Source organism: Microtus ochrogaster, chromosome 18 (genome assembly GCF_000317375.1).
Source record: "Microtus ochrogaster isolate Prairie Vole_2 chromosome 18, MicOch1.0, whole genome shotgun sequence".
NCBI classification, from domain to species: domain Eukaryota; kingdom Metazoa; phylum Chordata; class Mammalia; order Rodentia; family Cricetidae; genus Microtus; species Microtus ochrogaster.
In genome coordinates, this window is record NC_022020.1 from 40,241,947 (window position 1) to 40,263,804 (window position 21,858).

Below are 21,858 nucleotides of genomic sequence, written 5' to 3' on the forward strand. Positions count from 1 at the left end.
TGCCAGAGCAGAGCCGAAGCTCCGAAGCTGCCGAGCGCTGCTGCCAGAGGCGGCTCGGTCCGGCGTCCTCCAGCGCTCGGGCGCTCAGCGGAGCTGCTCTTGCGCCCTCCGCGGGCCTCGGCGGGCTTTGACGTCTTTTGCTGGCATCCCGGGAGGGTTCCAGGCTGCGGGTCTCTAAGGCTCTCCACCTCCTCCGCCTTGGGGTCATGTAGCTCGCCCGGGGCTCCCACTCTCCGGCCTCCGGAACGCGGGGAAGCTAGCACCGGCCGCTGTTCTCCGTTCCCAGGTACGGCGGGGCAGGACTAGGACACTGAGTGGTGGGGCTCTCGCACCGAGAGGTTGGAGGTCTGGGGCAGGGGGCGGGGGGCGAGACTGTCCCGCCTCCCGGCGCCTGGGGCCAGCACGGCTCCGGCGCTGCGCCACTTCGCCTGGGGTTGGCTCCAGGGCGCTGGCTGAAGTCGGGGGCGACGTCCTAGATTTGTGCCGGAAAGCGCCGGGTCTTGGGGTCCCAGTTTAGCAGGGTAGGAGCTGGGATCGCAGGCTGCGAGGCGGCGCGCGGTGCACACAGCTACCTCTGCGCCGCACCGCGGCTTCCGAGTAAACTTTGCGCCCGGGTAGAGTTGGGAAGCGGGGGCCGCGGCCGCGAGCGGTGCTGCCGGAGCCGAGTGGGGCTCTAGTGCTCCACCCAGGTCCCCGCGGTCCTCCCGCACGCCCCTCTAGTCCAGGCCAGGGTCTCGCTCACGCTGCGCTCCTCCCTGCTCTCCTCTGCTCCCCCAGCTCGAAGCGTCGGACATGCTGAAGCCAGGGGACCCCGGTGGCTCGGCCTTCCTCAAAGTGGACCCAACCTACCTGCAGCACTGGCAGCAACTCTTCCCACACGGAGGTGGCGGCGGCCCGCTTAAAGGCAGCGGAACCACGCTTCCCCTTGGCGCACCCCAACCCCTGCAGCCGCCAGCGCCTCCGCCGCCTCCCGAGCGCGCCGAGCCTCCTCCGGACGGCCTGCGGCCACGGCCCGCCTCGCTCTCGTCCGTCTCGTCCACCCCGGCTCCCTCCTCCACCTCCGCCTCTTCTGCCTCCTCCTGCGCCGCCGCCGCCGCTGCCGCCGCCGCGCTGGCGGGTCTCTCGGCCCTGCCGGTGGCCCAGATGCCGGTGTTCGCACCTCTAGCTGCTGCAGCGGTGGCCGCGGAGCCGCTGCCCCCAAAGGACCTGTGTCTGGGCGCCTCCACGGGCCCCGGGCCGGCTAAGTGCAGTGGCGGCGGCAGCAGCGCGGGGGATGGCCGTGGCGTCCCGCGTTTCCGCTGCAGCGCCGAGGAGCTGGACTATTACCTGTACGGCCAGCAGCGCATGGAAATCATCCCGCTCAACCAGCACACCAGCGACCCCAACAACCGTACGTAGCCGCAGCCCTAGCTCGCCCGCTCTGCCCCGGCGAGGGCGACAGCCGGCAATGGTGGAGGAGGCCGGTAGGGTCCCAGGAGAATGACACGGGTGAAGGGTGGGGGAATCTTGGTCCAGGGCGCTGACCCGCGCTACCCACATCACTGTGGCAAAACTTTTCTGGAGTCTGAGAAGAGACGGGTGCCCGGAGTCACCTTGGGCTTCTGCCCCTCCGCTCTCTTTGGACCCCCGCTTCAGTGTCACAAGGTTTTGCCACCCCAGTGGCCCTCCGCCCTCCAGAAGCCCAGTGTTCAGGGCCAGGAGGGTACAGGCAGCTGGCGGTCCAGATTGCAAAGGTGGACCCAGCCTATCCTGATCGGAGCGAGGGAGGGACTCTCGGTGTTTCTAAGGAAGCATGGACACTGAGGTTTGCTTCTCAGTCTTTATTCCACCTTTGGAGTTAACGGTGGCAGCTCATTTTGGGCCCCGTGATTATCGAGGTCTTTTTTTTTCTTTCTTTTTCTTTTTTGAAACAATAGGTCAGTTTCTTCCTACAGGTAGGTATTAAAAGTAGGGCTACCAATTATTTAAGCGCTAAAGAAAAAAGGGTGAGCCCACAAAATGAGAAGAAAATTTCCAGTGTCAGGACAGTGTCTTTCGTTGCGGACCCCGCATTTCCCAGCAATCCTTGATCCTGCGGATGTTTGCAACCAATGTTGCTTTATTCGTTTTTAACAAAAACAGTTTTTTTTTAAAGTTAACAGTGATGGCAATTTCATAGAGGAACATACCTCTTCCTTAAGTAAGCGGTGAAATGATTAGCTACCTATCTGAACTTCCCAAAACTTTCTGTATTCATAATTCCAAACGCTTCCTAAGCACAGTTATAGTCTGATATTTTGAAACAAAATCCTCAGTGAAGGATCAAGAATGTGTTTTGATGCGCATCTCTACTCGGTATTTTCAAAAATTATGATATGTTAACGCCTAAGGTTTTTGACATATGCATTAATTAGACTTTCTAAAAACTTAACGCAACTGGGTGAGAGTTACATTGAGAGTAGCATTCGTCCATCGGTTTTCTTCAATCCATTCTTCATTTGGTTTCTGTATAAGAAAAGTAGATACCAAATATTTACTTCTATTTTAATAAGTTGCTCCCTGCAGAATGCCTGTCACAGCAAAAAAGTTCTTGATTTCTCACCAAAACGAAACGATATAATTAGAATAGTAATTTAAAGTTTTCTAAGCTGTTGCTTTGGTAAACAACAACAAAGAAAGAAAGAAAACTGTGGGCATTAGCCTCATAATCGAGGCTTATCACTCTTCTTGAAATACTTATTGTCATGGAGATAGCAATTGCTAACCAAAAAAGCAGTTGTGCTTACCATTTCCTTTTTAGTGTCTAAGGGTAAAATATTGCTTTCAGAGCTGAAATTCCAATTTTGGGGGTGCATTTAACAAAAAGACTAGCATATTTTGGGATTTCAGACCATTTTATAAAATTGCATTGTCTTAATCGAGTTCAAAGATGTGTGTTTCCTCGTGAATTCCTTCCAGATGTTGTCTTACAACCCGTTCTTTTTAAAGTGTGAAATAGAAAACTTGGCAGTAGTTCTTACTGCTAAGCAAAATATAATCATTGCAGATTGGGAACACCTTATCAAACGTGCAGTTACTTCTCTGTAAGAAATCTGGGTTGGAAAGGATACTAAGTCTGGCGTTGTGTTGTGTGTGATTTTTACAATGTAGCAGTGAGACTTAAGGTATTTTCACTAGAGAAAACATCCACCAATCAGAGAAAGAATTAGGACAGATTACTAATTGACATATGGGTATGAACCAGTTTGTGATCTAGATAGCTTCCCCCACCCCCTGTTAGAGAGAATGATCTGTGGTTTTATTTACTGCTATTTTGTTCATCGTCTGGTATACTCTTTTGAGTCAAATGGTTTGATTCAATGTTCAAAGTGCAGGAGAGAGGACAGAGGAAGTTAGATTGTTACACTTCACTCGCTTGCTAATTCAAGGTACAGTTGGGAGGAAAGTAGAAAGGGAACTAGCTCTGGGTAATGGGAAACGGCCTCTGGTCCTGGGCAAGTAAACTTGGGACTCTTAAAGTCATGCATTGTATGGTGTGTTTTAAAGACGAGCAGTGACTGGGTTTAATCTAACGAGTCATTTCAAACAAACCCCAAATGCAAAGACTTAAAACTTTCCCAGGTGCTTGTGGAGTTGGCGTTTTGGCCCCTTGAAAGACAGAAAACAAAAGCTTCCCCTCATTTCTGTTCTGCATGGGGAGGGGTGAGGAGAGGAGACGTGCGGGGGTGGGGGGAGGAAGGGGACTGAAGGAAGTAATTTTAATTTCCTTACGAGTATTTCTCTCTATAATTTTTCATGAAGTGATCATTCAGCAGAGCATCATGTTGTGACTTTGCATTAAAAGCGTATCAAGTGAGTTCTCTCATTTCTTACTAGGCAAAAAAGCTCCTCCTCATTTCTCCCCTTCCTTCTGCGGTGATTAGTAAGGCAGGCCACCATTGCTCAGCCACACCTCGAGACTCGGTTGGCGTGGATTGCAGAGGCCACAGCGAATACGCTTGTAGTTCTTTCCTAGCAGATTTTCAAACACGCTGAACGCAAATTAGCCCAAGTGAGGTCCTTCAGTAGGTTCCTATTATTGAACTGCCTGCATGTGATTGAGGTCCGCGGTCCACCCAAGCTCTCTAGGCTCTGCTGCTGCTCTCCTGTTCCCTTAAAAGTCAAGTGCTGTGTCAGGCAACACACAGAGCCCTTCTTTGCTGCTAGGTTGCCCGGTCCCTGGGGCTCTTTCCCAGTGGCCTCTTCTCAAGTTCTGGGTAGCTGACGCGTTTTTTCCTGAGACCTAGTCAGTCCTCCTGGAGGATGGTGGGATGTAGTTACTGGGTTTGCCAGATGTGAAGTTAGTGTTTCTTAATCTTGTGAAAGATAGCTGGTGTCATACCGAGATTGCGGCTGGAAATGAACCTGTTCTGATGTCTAGGCATAGAGTTGGGTCAACCTACACCTTAGCAGTATGGGGGGTGCTCTCTGACCCTTCTGATTTAGAAAAGCATTGCTACGCAGGGAACCATTTGGGGAACGGTGGGCTGTGGAAGCAGGGTTGCAGACTTCCCTGCAGGCAGTGACACTCTCAAAGGTGTGAGGGAAGGGACTGGGAATAGCGAAGGATTGGCTTCGGTGGGGTTGCAGGGAGTTAGTGCTGGAGGATGTGGGAAACTGGGGAGTGTCCTGAGTTCCGACTTTATCTGACTCTCCCCTCACTTCTTTGTTGGGGGTGCTTCTTGAGAACCTGCTAGTGGGGGGGGGATTGTAGTGCCAAGGAGACACACCCTCTGCTCCACTCCCATCCAGAGAATCTGGCTGTTAATGACCAGCAAGCGATTTATTATAGATTTCAGTCCTGGTCCCCTGGGGGAGGGACTTCAGCGTTGGTGTGAGGCCTTTTTATATTGTTCTATTTTTCTTTTTTCTCACGTGTTGTGTGCCTTCCCAGCCCCACCTCATAACACACATGATTTAGCTATTTTACATCATTCTTTATCCAGAGCCCTGAAACTGAACATAGAACCATATATTAGATAGAGGTTAGACGAGGTGGTGACTGTTTATTTAAGGTGATAAAATGGTCCATCAGCAGTAATCTCCATCGATATGTGCCACCAGGAGATGAAGGATGAGGGGACAAGCCACAATTAATTGCCCTATAGTTTTGTAGGAGAGAGTGGAGCCAGCCCAGACCTGCTTCGATCTCCTCTCTCTGCCCCTATTCATCATCTCTGCCTTGTATATGGCGGCCTCGCAGGGGCAGAGGGCGGCCAGGTTTATCTCTGTGCAATATTCTCTCGCCCTCACACCCTGGCGTTCTCATTTAATTTATTAATACAGTCACCAGGAGACAAATAAAAATCCACATATTCTCCCTCCCTCTCCCTCTTTTCCTCCCTCTTTGTCTCTTTCATTGGTCCCTGGGCCAAGTCAGCAGGCTAGGCTGAGAAAGCCCTGCATTTCCGCGTGTTGCTGGCGGCCAGAATCCCCAGCGCATCCCTGTGAGCTGGGCCATCACAAAAGGTCCTTTTTCCTGGCGGCTGCCAGGTTTCGGTCGGCCTAGACTTACTTTGGAGTTGGTGAGGATGGTTGAGGCTAGGCGATTCCCTATTCTGGGTAGACGGGCCTGGTGGGTGTCCATTGCGGCTGGGTCCTCAGAATACATAGGCAGTCCTTCGTGCCTAAAAGCTGAGGGAGACCTTTAAACCGAATCCTTCGCAGGCAAAGGCATACAGTCTGCAGGGTATCACTCTTTGTCCACACAGGTCCTGCACAAGGAAAGGCAGGACGTGATGGAGCCCTGGAGAGTAACTCAAGAGTGAGGCTCCTGGCCGGCATGCCTGGGCTACCCTAGGACCCTCAACCCACTTTGTCTTCCCCTGGGGGCTTTGAACTCCGGTTGCCAGAAGGTGGCACTCCCGGGACCGATCAATGCGTCCCGGCCCCTCAGGGCTTGGCCTACGGGACCGAGGTCTGCGACCCCGACTGCCGCTGCCCAGAAGGATTTACAGCCAAAGCGACAAGGGCTCAGCGGGCTCCCAAGTTACTCTGCGGTTTCCTTAACAGAAGGATGTGAGAGTAGGAGGAACTGGGCACAGCAAAAGAGGAGGCGATCCCAAGCAAAGTTTGGTAGACAGAGTCCTACCGACACCCACACTTGCTTTTCAGTTCTTCAGCAGACAGCAAAAACCCTGCAGGGCTTTATGTTTCACCTTTCCCAGAATGAAAAGAGAAATGTTAGGAAATTGTCGCGTGGCCTGTTTTGCTCCTTTGCAAAACAGTATAGGGTTCATTTAAATAGGGTGAAAATAGTGCGTGCACTTGAAAGCATTCCCACAGTAGGAAGGAGGTGGAATGGGAGTGAAGGATCTCTCTCCACCCAGAAGGCCTGCTTTAGCAAGCTGGTAGCCCACAGCCTTCCTCATGGACCCTGGGCAGATGTGCTCAAGAGAGACCTAGATCGCCATAATTCTGTACCCTAAAGTGACATTCACATCATCTCGTGAATAATAACTGTAAACTTGTGCTGAAACCCCTCGTGTTAAAGGCTGGAATGCGGTGTGGGGAGCAGTCTGAAGATCTAGCTGGCTTCTCCTTCAAACCTTTCTATGTGGGTGTCTGTGGCTCACCGGCTAGAAAGCACTGTTTGCCAACTTGTGACTATTTGTCAATCCCGAGAAAAAAGTTTCTTGTTCAAAACTTCCCCAGGCTCCCCTGGGACTCTGAGACAGGTTAGAAAGAAATGTCCTCAGTCCGAGGGATTTTTGTGAGGTAGAAATGTTGGAGATTTTACATAACTTTATTTTGACGGCGATTGGTTAACTCTTCTGGGAGGAATATTTTTACATTTTTTTCATTAAGGCTCATATTAAGTGAACTAATTAGCATGGGCTGGGCTTGGCTACTTTTCCGTGAATTTAGGATTTAGTCTTCTAGATTTGGGGGGGGGCTCAGTTCTTCAGAACTTCACAAAGTGATACTTTGGAAGTATGCTGTAGAGAAAAACAAGACCCAACCATGGAAGCGGGAGTTAGACAAGCGTTAGCTGTCATTCACTCCAAATATTATTGACGTGCACTTCTTTTCTGCGGGGCAGTGGCTGCAGTTAATTGCTTCTAATCTGTTTTATCCACGTGGGCGATGTGACGCTGCACAGATAGAACTGGGAAGCTGATAGGATTTTTGGCACGGGCTCTTAGGTTGTGCATAATATGTGTTTTTTTTTTCTTCTCACTCTTTACTTACTTGAATGAACCAGAAAGGAATCATCAGTTAAGCATTCCCTGAGGTGATTTATATTTATTTTCATGGGCACATTGCCTTTTTTATTGTCATTTTTAAAAAAAACTATTTTTTTTTGTTCAGGTGGTGAAAGGTCATTTTAATGCGTCTGCAATGTCAGACACATTAAAAATTATGGATAGTGGCTATGTATTTCCCTATTGTTATACTTAGCTTCCTCAAGTCCAAGAGAGAGCCTTCCCTATAACTCTATAACTCAGTCATGCTGGAGTTCTTCTCGAGGCCCCCAAATGGTTACATCAGTAAACTCTTTCAGTTCTATTGATTGAGTCATGAGTTGCTGTATAAAATTCTCCTGGCTTTCATTAGTCTTTCTGAATCTCTGCTTTTGAAGCCTTCCGGGCTCAGGCAGACTGAGATGGGAATCTTTGCATTGTCTCTTTCCAGTTTCTTGGCTCTTGGTCCCGTTCCAATGCTCCCCGAAATGTCTTTTGCTTCCTCTGCAAAATGGGAATTGGGCTACATAGAGTAGCAGTTTGCTGCAAGGCAAATGCAAGACATACAGAAGGCCTTCAGGGATAAGAGTTGCTGTCGTTTTGTTTCTACAATATCTTGATTTTGTTTGTTGTCCACAAGTAACATTCTGAGAGGCTGAATGGCATATTTGTTCCTGAATTGTTGACGTATGAATGAGTGTCAATACCCTCTCATCTAGGCCTTAGGGTCAAAGTTCTGAAGAGTTCTCACATTAGCCTGTGTTGTTGGCAGAGGGTGGGTATCTTTGAGTTAAGGAAGGCATACCTGCAGAAACAGGATGTTGCTTCTCATAGAAAGCTCGGGGATAGCTGCTAAGAAGTCACAACCAGCAGATCTCCTCATTCCTACAGTGGCAGGACACAGTTGATTGGAACCACCTCCAGTGAGATATGGGATGTTCATGTAGTCAACCATTCTTATCAAGCAATCAGCATGACAAGGGTTCTCGCTCCATTCTGGGTTGTGGAGGAAGCTTCCATGTGGAAAAATTCTCGACTGATTTGCGTTGTCACAAATATCTGGGATGGTTCTGCAGTTTCAGTGCAGACATGGCACATTCGGAGTATCTGTGAAGGCTAGCTGCCATGGAGGCAGGGGGCAGGTGCCAAGAATCCCCAAGGGCAACTCAGGTACCCTGATACTGGTTCTTACCATCTCCACCAGTGCAGCAGCACCAGGTTCCAGGGGCAGTGCCACAGAGCTCAGCTGGGGAAGGACCCTGAGGGTCCCCAGGGAGCCTGAACTCAGGAGGCGGAGTTGCGCAAGCAGGAGTCCTCTGAGCAGGCTAGCTGCACCACGGAGTAGACACAGCGGCTCCGCCAGGCCCATTAATAACCCTTAGGCTCTGAGATTCCGACAGCACAGTCGCTGAAAGCCTAGCTTCTCCTGTCCGCCTGGCCCTTTCCGCCCAGTTAGAATCAAACAACATTGGGTGTTCTGGAGAGGCGTGCCTGGAGGGTAGGAATCCCCGTGAGTGTGAGCTGTCTTCTCTGGAGTAAGTTAGGAACAGCTTCCGCAACAGCGTCACTAAATGAGACAATCTTATTTAACCTGGGCTCAGCCTTCTAGGCTGCTCATTGAATCATCGAATCATTACCCGGAGCATTAGAGACTCTTTACCTTGATCCTTAAATTTCTTATCTGGTTTGGCCTCTGGGAAGAACTTGCATGTACACTCACTACCGACACCCCCACTGTCTCCTAGTTCCCACTTATCCTAGAAGACTGGAGTCCCTGGGGTGGGCGCTGGACAGAGACTAGGAGCGCAGCTCCCAGAGGGCGGGGACTGGGGCTTGCGCTCTGGCGACAGAGATGGAAGCTGTGGAGTCCAGCGTTTGTACCTGTCACTCCCGCTTTGATAGCCCAAGAGCAGAACCAAATACTCAGGCGACTATCTGAGATAACCGGTTGGACAAGAAGCAGACTTCTGGAGGATGCAAGGATAAGCAAACCCTGAGGTTTGCTGGGGGAGGGCGAAGGCATAGGAACCGGTGAGGGTTAGAGAAGAGAAGCTTAAATGCAGGCAACTTGAACCGGAAGCAAAAGGTGCAAGCGTTAGGAGCCTGGAAAGCACACCTGGCTATGCAAACTCCACAATGAAGCCCTGAGTTGATCCCAGCAGGCATGTTTGAGTTGCAGGTTCCCAGGGTGTGGTGCGAGTTCCTTTCCGACAATCTATGGCCTTGGCGCCCTTCTCTGGTGTCTCCTCAACAGGTGGTTTGTCTGCTGCAGTTAGGGAGTTTGCCCGAGGATCGTCTCCCACCCCCCTCACCCACCCGCGAAAAAAGAGACCGGGTTAACACGCTCCTTTCTTTCCTTCCCTGGTGTCTCCCACAGGTTGCGACATGTGTGCGGACAACCGGAACGGGGAGTGCCCCATGCACGGGCCATTGCACTCGCTGCGCCGGCTTGTGGGCACCAGCAGCGCTGCGGCTGCTGCACCCCCGCCGGAACTGCCTGAGTGGTTGCGGGACCTGCCCCGGGAGGTGTGCCTGTGCACCAGCACTGTGCCCGGCCTGGCGTATGGCATCTGTGCTGCTCAGAGGATCCAGCAGGGCACCTGGATTGGGCCCTTCCAGGGCGTGCTCCTGCCCCCGGAGAAAGTGCAGACCGGCGCCGTGAGGAACACGCAGCACCTCTGGGAGGTAAGCTGCCCTAGCTGAACACCTTGCCCTGAAGCCTGGGCCCTGGGCAGAAGCCCAAACCCCATCCTCCGCCCCTACTGACGTTTAGGGGACTGAGTTCCCCTCTTCTGTGGAGGGCCGGCTTCTGAAGTTCCAGCAGTGAGGGGTCTGTGGGTTGCAGAAATCGGAGCCACCTTAATCTGCTTGTGTTCTAACTGGGAAGGATTAGCGCCCCTAGGCCTGTCAATCTTGAAGAAAAGAGAAAACAGCCTCGGAGGAGGTAGAGTTACAATTAGAGCTATGTGACCTGAATGCCAGGTTCCCAGCTCTTTTCTGTGCCTGGAGCCACAGAAGCAGAGAGGGGACAGTCGGGTAATTTCTCAGATGAAAACAAGCTTGCAGTGTTAAGGAAAAGTGCTTGCTTGCTTGCTTGCTTAATAAGAAGGAATACCTGGTCCTTGATGCTACTTAAGGAAAGATGGTGAACACCTATAACCTTAGCTCGGGGAGGTGGGGGTAAGAAAGTCAGAAGTTCAAGGTCACCCTAACTTACATAGCAAATTTGGGGCCGGTTCTAGGTCATCTAAAACATTTTTTCTCCTTTTTTTGGGGTGGGTGGGTAAATGCTGACTGTGAGAGACCAAAATATGGTCTAGAACTTTGAAAGTCTCCAAACCCCTTTATGAGTTATATTGTAAATCAAAACTTAAAAATTTGGTTTCCCTTCTGGCAAAGTGAAACTATACAACTTTCAACGAGGTAGATAATCAAAGCATGAGAAAACAGCATTTTGTTATAAGGTAATCCGGACTATGATTTAAAAATATCGTATCTGAAAAATTCTGACCAGAGCTTCCTGCTTGATCACTGAGGTCCACTCCTGAAAGATAAAGGACTATAATCAGATAATCCTTTGGCTGATTTTAGCTACTCCACTCATGGAGAACTAGTTTTGAAAGACTGACTACTAAAGGCCGTAATTGTAGATGCTGTAAATCTGCAGCCCGGTCAGAGTCGTCAGAAAGAGTTAGCTGGGTGGTGATGGTGCACACCTTTAATCCCAACACTCAGGAGGCAGAGGCAGGTGGATCTCTGTGAGTTCGAGACCAGCCTGGTCTACAACAGCAAGTTCCAGGAAAGATGAGGTTGTTACACAGAGAAACCCTGTCTCAAAACAAGCAAACAAAATAGTAAGGAAGGAAAGGAAAAGTAAAGAAGTCAGAGTCTTATTGTCGGGGCCTTATTGTACAAGAGGACCCTCGGACTTCAGTATGGGGCTATTTCGGCAACAGCATGCTTTCTGGTTACACATGGCTCAGTGGCTTGTCAGTGTGATCATTTTTGTGGTGAACTGTCCCAACTCACTACATAAAACTTAATAATCCATTTACATGTCTACTGAGATCCCTTTGACCAGCTTTGTGTTAGGGATTGGAGAGAGTGTTGTAACAGTTACTGTCCAGAAGCCTCACGTGACTGCTGGGGTCAGGGGACTGAGGTCTGTGTTTGCAAAGTCTCCCTTGATGGAGGAGGAATGTCCCTCTGAGGTGAGGACAGGGCAACCCAAGGGCTGCCCGCTCTGTACTTATCCACAGAGTCCTGGATCCGGGCTTCCAGTGTCCTGATCACTCCTAAACAGTTGTTGGAAAGCAGTTGAACATTTTTGCCTTTCTGGATGGAGTCCCTGAGCGAGGGGGTCAGGGGTGGACATATTTATATCACCAAATGAGGCTTTTCTTAAAAAAACAAAACCAACAGTAAACATTCAGAAATTTAAGGTCCAGAACAGGCAGGAGGAAGTCAGTGGTCTGGGATGAAACTGCCTAGCAGAATGGACAAGTAGAACACAATGAGAACACCTGGCTTTGATGCCCTTCCTCGTTGCTTGCTTTCTTCTTTTTCTTTTTTTTCTCCATAATTCAGTTGTAACCTCTGGTGCTTCACGTTTAGAAAGTCTGTCCATGCACTCACTCTTCATGCTCCAGAGGTGTTATTAAAGACTCTAATATCACATTGTTAAATGTCTGCCGATGCTTCCCAGGGAAACCCGCAAAGCGGTGGTTTGTGGTACAATACAGATTTGTTCTATCTGAAAATGTGAAACCGAACTGATCCCGCCCTCTGAGGCTTGTCTATTTTTAGACTTTGGAGAACAAAGCCATAAATGTGAAAAAAAATTCCCATAGTTGATTTTTTTTTTTTTCCTAGAAGGCTTTGAGTGATTGGGCTGTTGGTCTGAAGCCACTACACAGACAGACATCAGCAATACATATTAACGAGGAAAGCCATGAAACTTCTTTGTTACACTTTTGATTAGTACATGGTGGGGGAAATAATTCTGTCATAATAATAAGACTGCTTTCTTTTCTTGATACTTCCATGGATTTAAAGTGAGTTTCACCTCTTGTTTAGGGTATGTGACTTGTGTGTATTAGGAAGATGTATAAAGTTAAGTTCTTGGTGTTAACTGACCCACTAGGTTTGTGCTTGAATGATCTATCTGTAGGCTCCCACTCCTAGTTCAGAACATAATTAATCTATTTTATCAGTCCTCTCTAATAATAATTAGAATGACTCTCATTGGGGGGGGGCTGAAGGGATATTAAAATTTCAACCATGTAAAATATCTCCTGAGAGGTGGTAAAAATTTGTTCCTGACTGGGGTGGTTTAGTGGCAGTGACCATTTGTGGTAACAGGACCCTTTTTAAAACAGGGCCTAGACTTTCATTAGTATAATTACTTTTAAGATATGAAATATGAATGGCTGGGAATGTAGCTGTGTTGTCAGAGTGCTTGCCTCGCGTGTATGATTTCCTGAGTTTGATCCTCAGTACTGTATAAAATTAGGCCATTTTGTGGGAGGTGGAGAGGGATCAGGCATTCGAAGTCAGCCTCAGCTACATAGGAAGTTTGAAGACAGAAGAGGCTGTTTGAGACCCTGTCTTACCAAAACAAAATATTAAAAAAATGAATAAATTATGATTTAAAAATTTAAGTGTCATGATTTATGAGACATTTGAATCAAGTCATTTTTAATAATAGGCAAGTATAAATATTGAATTGCCTTTTAAAATTTAAGTTTGCCTTCTATCCTGAAAAAGTCGAATCATTGTTTATTTCCAGTAGCGTCCATGACTGGACTACCCCACAGATCTTCACAGGAAAGGCTTCACAGCGGTTTTGATGACTCACAAAATATTCACATAAATATTATCTTAGACATTTTCTAAGATACAAATTCTACAGCAGAATTTCAAGAAAGTGAATCATGACTCTTCATTTTAAAAATCAACTGTAAACATTCCTCTTCTTAGTCTTTTTTTTCTTAGTATTTTTTTGAAGGAATGTCTTCATACCTAGAGTTCAATTCTCCGTTCTGGATAGATCTCACCGGGGTAGCTTATCTTTATTTCGGTACAGTAAATGGATTGCTAATTTCCCCTACTCCTCTTTCTGAGTGGATGGTGGATCTTTGTTTCAGTTTACAGTTCACTGTGTGGCTGGCTCTGTCTCAGCAGTTGGGCACAGGAAGGGTTAGGAGAGAAGCAAACAGATTCACACCTAGGTACTCTTTTAGATCACTCATTAAAAGCTTCATTTTATTCGTAGGAGAACTTTTAAATGTTTGCTGCACATTGCCATGGAGAATTCGTTTGTAAGCATGCCGTCACATTTTAGGTTAGCGTTTTCACTGTGTATAATCCCAGCGACGCAGAAGACAGCAATTTAAAGGAGTTAGACACCATCTTACGCTACCATTCTGTGTGATTTGAATCTTCAGGCATTTATGAGGAGAGCTTGTCTTTTCTTCAATTCTCCCTGTATCCAATGATCAAAGGTTATTAATTTTTTATTAATCTCCAGTGGAAAGAGATTAGCAAGTTAAAGCCAAATTTAAAAGACAAAATCCAAATTACTTTTTTCTATTTGGCCAGTTACTTTTGGGATTCGAATTTTAATGTGTTTTAAAAAGTGACAAGTTTAGATACTCGAAACAAAACCATTACAGAAAACACTAAGTGGCCCTATAGCTACAAGCATTTATTCTAACCCGATGTGGACACAGGCTTTAGTTCTATTTAGATGTATTGGGCAGAAATCATTCAGAGAGAGCAGACTCTCCACAGTTATGTCTTATAGATGGGGGTGAGATAACTTTATCCTAATGTGTTCTCTGATGAGGAAGTGAAAAGGCACATTTGATTCCAACATTTATGAAAACATCATCTTGGTTATTAATGTGCTCTTTTTTCCCCTTGAGAGAAGTTAGTCTAGCTGTATATGGTTTCCTCTTTCTGCTTAACATCAGAATTTAATATGACTAGACCGGAGGAATGCACACAGTGTATACTTAATATTCTGCTGGAATAAAATACCAAAGTTTGAAATAAAGTCACAATCTAAGATAAGCTAGAATTACATCTTTCAACTCATGGTCTCACTTGACAAGAAATTTTAACAATAATGACAAAATAAAGTTGTACCCATTTTCACCGTAATTTTTCCCCCTGCTAATTGAGATAACGTAGTGGCTTGTTAGGATTACAGTCAAGGTTCTGGAGTGGAATTTAATTTTATACAACCTGTCTTCCCTTTTGCTTGAATAAGCCTGAATAAGTGTCATTGTCATTCACACTCTGTTTAAAGATGAGCTGTTTTTCTTCAGAAAATCAAGGAGGATAGCATAATATGGGCTTTTTTGTGGTTTGACTCTGTGCCATAATATTTTAGACATAATAAGGGTTCTGCTTAAAGTAGATGGTCTAATTTTTAGCATTACCATTTAGCTTGCATCAAAAAATATTAGCGAAAACCAGTGTTGAATATATATTTCATGCTGCTAAATGTTTATATGTCAAAACCATCATAGGCAATTGGTACCAGAAGGAAATGGACTGATTTTATTTTTTTGACTGTGCTGTGTAATTTTTTTTATTAATAACTCTATTATATATATACATGCACACATGGATATATATTTGGGTGTGAAAAAAATCATTTGAATCAATACTTTTATATTAAGTTAAAATCACTTAAAATTGTTCAGGGATAATATTGTAACTGTAAATGCCATATTTTGTTTTATACACTCTGGCTCATATCAGCCTTTTCACAAGACAGGGAAAGACAGGTTCTATAAATTTTGTGACTGTCACGTTACAGTGAAGTAAAAATCATATTTCAGCCACTTATCACTTAGTATACTACTCCAGATATCAATGTAGTTATAAATAAGTCAATTTCACAAAACTCCAGGCATTTCTTCATTAAAAGTGAGCTACTGCTATGTCCTTGCTGTGTTTTCAGACAGGCTCCCTAACAGCTGGCGGGCATCCCTGCCTTTGCCTCATTTGATTTGAAGATGTCGTTTATAGAGGGTGCCCGTTTGATGGAGTGAGAGAGGTTTGTAGTTTTACATAAACTGTAAAACCATCTGCTGCTTTCTGGAATGGTTTCCAGCATTGTGTTAAAAATCAAAGATGTAAGGCTTCACGTTGGCTCTGACAGGGTCTCTTTTAAGTCCTTTTGGCTTAGGTCTCATAGTCTCCTTGGTTTTCCAAATCCCTAAAAGACTTAGCTTAAAAAACAAAACTTTAAAAACCTATTTGGAAATCCTTGCATGGGTGAGGTTTCATCTAAGCATAAACTTGACACGGCGTATGTGGCAGGAGTAAATGCCTTATAAAGTTGATGTCTTCTGTGCGCGCAGAACTAGGTTTCTCATTTTATTTATTATCTGGAAGCTGACTTTTTTTGTTTCATTGAGAGCATTTTGTCCATCCATGGGAAGAAAATGATTCACAAGTATTTCTTGCTTCAAAATGGCATTGTCTTCTTCTGTCATTTGTTATTTTCCATTCCTCTGCCTTAGTAGCAGAATGGAGGAAGCAAAGTAGTAATCTTAGAGGTTGCGCTGAAGACACAATCTCTTCCCCATCATATGTCAGGCCAGCAGGTGGTCTGATGGAAACGTGGTCCCCAGAGACTAACGGAGGGTGCCGGCTCATTCCCCCGTGCAAATCACAGCAATTTTTAGTGTTTGTGAGAAAGCTATGCTTCACCTTAGAGTCACAGAGAGCTGTAGTGTAGTTTTATGGGTTAAACACGTTCGATCGAGTGGGAAAACCTGCACCTTGTTCAGCTCCTGCAGTAGTAGGGAGGTCCTCTTTTCTCCAGGGATGGCTGTGAGACATTGGTGGTGTGCAGATGTTCTGAAGGCAGCTGTATATAAAATCGGAGCCTGCCTCTCTTTTGCTTTCTTTCTGTTTCAGAACCATATATGCTCCAAGATTTCATGAGTTCAGACATTCCTTGTGTATTTACACAAGAAACATAGACTCTGGTGTAAGTACTTAGCATAAAAGTCGGTGAAGCCAGGGACCGGCATCTTTTTTTCCCCCCGGTGAGCGTTTACCACCTCGCTCAGATAAGTTACAGAATTCCATTATCCAAATTGTTACACATGTGTGACAGAGGGTGACCTTTTGTCATGTCAGTCCTCTTTGTGTAGGCCCCAGGCTCCAGCCTAATGGCTCAAACCCTGATTTACTCACTGTAATAAGGGCAGGAGGTCGAGCTTGTCGGCTGGCTGTTCGTCCTCTTCCCGGAGCCTGGCTGAAGGCTGTTAACACAAAGCTTTTCAAAGTGAATTTACAAGCGGCAGCCCTGACAGAGGCCAATCAGTGCACCATAAATGTCAGGTTAGTGAGACTGAGCAGTAAGTAAGGCACTGACAGTACACTATTGGCGGGAATCAATTGGCCAAGGATTAACCAAGACGAGTAATCTATGCGCGGAGGGCTTAGGGGGCCCAGTGTGCTGCCTGGGTTTCCAGGTGGGCTCGGGAGATCCACCTGTTAGTGGACCAGTGAGGATCGGGACAGCGTATGTTTGCTTTCGTCCACGCCGGTGTGATTCACAGTTTGGGAGATTAGCACGATGGTGGAGCCCACAGACTCCGAGACTTGGTGGTTAAAAAAAAAAAAAAAACTGGGCCAGCATTAGGAGAAAAGGAGAGATAAACTGTTATGATATGGGTTGTCAGGGCTGGGGGATGTTCCCACTGTGTTACAGTTCATACATTACAAGGTCAGTTGTTGTTTTTCTTTCCAGATTCCAAAACTGTAATGGTTTACATAAACGCACAGACATGAACATGCCTGTTCCTTTGCTCCTCACGAAGCTCCGGAGCATGGAACTTTGGTGGAAGTCACTAATGAGTGATCATGGCTTGAGGGTCTGAATATCCATGAGATGCGGTTTCCCTACCAGACGGAATGTTTTTATCATTTTGTGTAATGACAGCCTAGACAACAATTCATTGAGCTCTGAAGGCATCGGCATTAAAATGGAGGAATCCATTAAAATGCCCCATGCAAGGATTTATAAATTAGGCAATTTCCTTGATTATTGCAATCATTTACAACATTGATTGTTCCAGTGTGGTATAGACAGATTTTAGCAATGATCATTGACAGCAAGCGCATTGTCTGATATCTATAGTTACTGATCACTAAAATAGGTCACTAAGCCCCCACCCCAGCGGTTCCTGCTCTCAAGGTCAGGCAGCCTCACTAGGAAGCTTCAATTACCTCCAGAAGAGACTCACCTCAGCTCTGAGAAAGGAAGGGCAGGTTGTTTTCAAGATTACAGAGTTGTTTATTAGTTATTTTGAAGACACCAACACAGCGTGTGGTTCAGCCTAGCTGGATGCTCAGTCCTCCTACCTCAGTCTTCTGGCCTCATTGCGTTACTGTAAGGTTTTACTCTGCTTTGGAGAGGGCGTGGACCGCACCCGTAGGAATCTGATCAGTACACCTTTGATAGGATGCCCGTTTCAAGGGAGTAAGTTTTGCAAATTGTAGCTGTGAAGTGTTTGTTTGACTCCAGATCTGGACATCAATAACAGGTTTTATTTGTTGGTCCTCAGACTTCTAATTATCCAACAGATATATCGTAGAGTCCCTGGGTTTTAGGTCAATTAGTTCTGGAAGGCATAATAAAGATGCTGCTACAAAGTGTGAACTGCTCAACAGGCAGCAGGTTCTGCTATACGAGAGCGCACACGAGTTCACTGGTTCTTAATCACTAACCACAAACCACAAGTTGCTTTTATTCCTGAAGTATCAGTGATGGGCAAGCCAAATGTGTCTGCAGGGCTCCATCCAATGAAAGCGAGCTGTGTGGTTTCTGCTTAGTACGAAATAACTGACTTTAGGACATTTGCTTTTAATCATCATTTTTCTCGTTTGAAACATTAAAACAAACCGAGGCTTGTGAAATAATAACTTTTGAAAAAAATGTCTGACACTGCTGAACATACTGGGGGGGGGGGAGCTTGATTTTTGTCCTGATTGGGAATGTGTAAGATTTTTATGTCAAAGTAGTTTTCTGTTTTAAAAGAAGCAATGTTGCATTTCAAGAAGTTGGGGAAATTGGTGGCACTTTCCGTTCATTTGGCTATCGTTGCTGGCTAAGTCAGAAGTTCATTTTCATTTCAATCAGCTGGAAAACTCTCTGCTTAGAACCAGGGAGAGGGCAGCATGTTCCCTGCTGGGCCTCAGCTTTATCTCCTTATTTTCATTTATATAAAATTTTCCCCAATAACATTTCTGGTTTCTGTCTAGTATTAAAAAAGCAATGTGACCTGCCCTGTCTCAAATGAACTGTGAATGAGGCGCTCAGTATTTTAAACGATTCTCCCAGGGCCCCTGTACTATTATTTAATAAACCATAATCTACAGTAGGCGGTTGTGAAATCACGTCATGGGATTTAAGCTCATTTTATTAAAATGAACAGTGTTCTTCACTCTGTGATTATTTTAAATTAAAGTGGCCTCCAATAATGAAGTCTCGTCTTTAGAAAGACTCAGTGTAATCTAATGCAGTAGAAACGACTTAAGTGCTTCTTAATTGGAATCAAAGTAAATGCAATCAAGGCACGTTTTCAGCATCTTGTAAAGCACCAAAAGCTTGTTAGCCTATGTGGGCACAGTAATATTTATTGCAAGGAACAGCGCTAAGTCCTCTGTCTATTCACAAAGAACACAGAAGAGTAGGCAGCCCCTACGCCCTGTAGATTTTTAAGGGAGACTATAGTTCTTCTGGAACCTGTGATGTAAAAGATAGACAAACAGAAAGCAACCTAACCACAACCAAACTACTAAAGGAAGCACTGAATTTCAGCTCCTTGTGATATAATGCTTCACTCCAATGACTTACAGAATGGAAAGTCCATTGTTAAGTTTTAAGACAGTATCAATGGATTTTTGCATTAGAAGTAATTAATGCACACATAAGAATTCAAATGATATAAAGCTACAAACAGAACCGATGGCTTTCAGAATGGCCTGCCAGGGAGGGCTGACGATGAGAATAGACGTTTATTCTACGGAGCCACTGCTTTGGAAAAGGATGTTTGTACGATGTCCTTGATACCCCAAACAACATTTTTATAGCAACACACAGTGGGACTGTTTGCCCAGGCTCTACAGCAAATGCTTAAGTTTGGTTCACAGTGAGCAGGTTTGGATTCTGAGTCTGGTCTCACGCACCCATCCCTGTACCTGGTGAGAAATTTAGTTGACAGTCAGCAGACCCTTTGCTATCACAGAAACACTTCTGATCTTTAAATATGCTCTATAGCATGCATGCTTCATAAAACAAGATGCCTTTTCAGGACTGTTTCTTCAAGGAGGAGAGAGATCTATTTCTTGTACCTGGAAGAGTTAACAACAATCAGAAAAAAAAAAAGGTGCCAGCATGCTCTAAAATGCTTTCTTAAAATATGAAGAGCTGAAATTATATAGCTATGTGTTAGGCCTGAGAGAAACTACTTAATCTCTCCCTGTGTGTTAATCAGAATAATAGCTTAGAGTGCTGTACAGATACGAGAAAATTTGGGCAGCAGTGCAGAATTCCTCCCACTTTCAGTTGTATTTTTGTAGTAAATTCCACCTCTAGTACACGCTACATAGATAGAAAATAGTTTGGGCCTGGGCAAGAAAAAAAGATCAAAGTATGGTACTTTTGAATAAAAGTGTCTTTATGAAGCCATCACTATATATACAGTGACTATCCACCAATGAAATTTTCTAAAGAATTTGATTATTTACCTATGAAAACAGAAGATCATATACACGAGACCACAATATGCATCTTGGACTTAATTACTTACAACAAAATCAGGTTTAAATAATATTTTAATGCAATGTTCAAGCTTGCTCACAAGTAAAGTATTGTGTACTAAAGAGATATACCACACAGTGTAGATATTTTTTAAATTACTAAATGGCCTTTTCTATTTGATTTCATAGTTTTATTTTTAAATTTAATGCATATATTTTGGCATATCATGGGATGTTTTGATGCATGTATACATTTGTAATGTTCAAGTCAAGGCAGTATGTGCCCTCCAACATTTATCATGGACTTCCAGTGAAAATGCTGAGTATGTTTCCAGCTGTTTTGGAGTCTATCATCCAGTACTATCATCTAAGCTATCCAGCTGTGCAACAGAACACTAGAACCTATTTCCCACCTGTCTATAAGTCAGGACATCACGGACCTCTTTATCTCTCCTGCAAAAAGGAAAATGAGCTCATGTTTAGAACTATGTTTCCAGTGGAGGGTAATGAGGATATAAATACTGTGAACACATAGAACTCTGGTTCTAGACATACATGGCTTCAGCAACTCAGTGTCCTCACAGCAACAAGCCAGCTTGAATATGAAATACTGTGGGAATGGCTTAGTGACATCTGGACGAATCACAAGGAAACCCCAAGATGCAAAGACCACTTGACCATGGACCTCAGATCAGGGTCAATTTATTAGGGTGTCTTGACACTGGTATTGAATTCTGAACACATCTCAATACCCAGCACACTCTTACTTGTCAATAAATATTAAATAACACCAGATCATCAACAAATATGTGTGCCACTCCGTGTCAGTAAATACGGGCCCATCAGCACGTTGTACAGATCCCAACAGTGTTGACCATAGAAATCACAATAACTCCAAGTGACAATCTGCAGCTAGAAATTTTGAATAAAAATTACCAATGCCAAGGCACATCATAGAGAGCAAGACATTAGACTAAAGTCAGTATTTTTCTAATATATATGTATCTCATATCAATCAAAGCCCTCATAGTTCTTGGCGTCTTTACTCTGATGGCAAACTAAGCAGACGATCAAAACAGGTCTCAGATGGGCCAGCAAGATGTAAAGCACTTGCTACCAAGCCTGACCAGGCCATCTGAGTTCTACCCTTGGGACATACCTGGTAGAAGGAGAGAACCCACTTCTGGAAGTTTGGCTCTGACCTCCATATGAGGACCATAGCACACATGTGCTCCCCCACCCCAGAGTGTAATTTAAAAATAGCTCTACTAGTCCAGCCTGACTCAGAGCCCAGCTACTTGCAGCAGTATCTGAGTTCTGGGGCTTGGGAGTCTGCTCTGAATCTCAGATAACTGGTCAACCTTTGAAAAAACTATTAGCAAACCAATACTAAGAATAATAATCTAGCACACAGTTATCAGCCCAAGACTTGGGAGGCAAAGGCAGGAAAATTGTCACAAATTCAACTCCAACCTGGTCTGGATAGTAAATCTTAGGCCAGTCAGATCTACACAGCAAGAGGCTATCTTACAAACACCAAAATAGGGGCTGGAGAGATAACTCAGTTCACAAATGCTTGCCACACAAGGTAGGGGACCTCAGTTAGAGTATCCAGCACCCATGTAAAAAGCCGGATTTGGTGGTGCATACCTCCAATCCCAGTGCTGAGGAGGTGGACAGGAGGATTTGGGGAGTGGGCAGGTTCTCACTGGCTGGCCAGACTAGCCTAATCAGAGATCCCCAGGTCTGTCTGAAAAAAACAAAAACAAAAAAAAAGACACCAAGCTTCTGAAGACTGACACCTGAGTTTGACCTCTGGCCTTCACATCACACACACACACACACACACACACACACACACACA

The 21,858-nt window shown here is 45.4% G+C and overlaps 1 protein-coding gene across 1 annotated transcript in view; it reads left to right on the forward strand.

Annotated features, from left to right (window-relative positions):
• The first annotated feature begins 215 nt into the window (after positions 1-215).
• Positions 216-21,858, forward strand: part of Prdm6 (PR/SET domain 6) — a 102,251-nt gene continuing 80,608 nt past the window's right edge. The window contains exons 1-3 of the mRNA XM_005356109.2: positions 216-286; positions 778-1,390; positions 9,580-9,887. Of these exons, the coding sequence (XP_005356166.1) occupies positions 793-1,390; positions 9,580-9,887 (906 nt within the window). The 5' untranslated portion in view covers positions 216-286; positions 778-792. The remainder of the gene's footprint in view (positions 287-777; positions 1,391-9,579; positions 9,888-21,858) is intronic.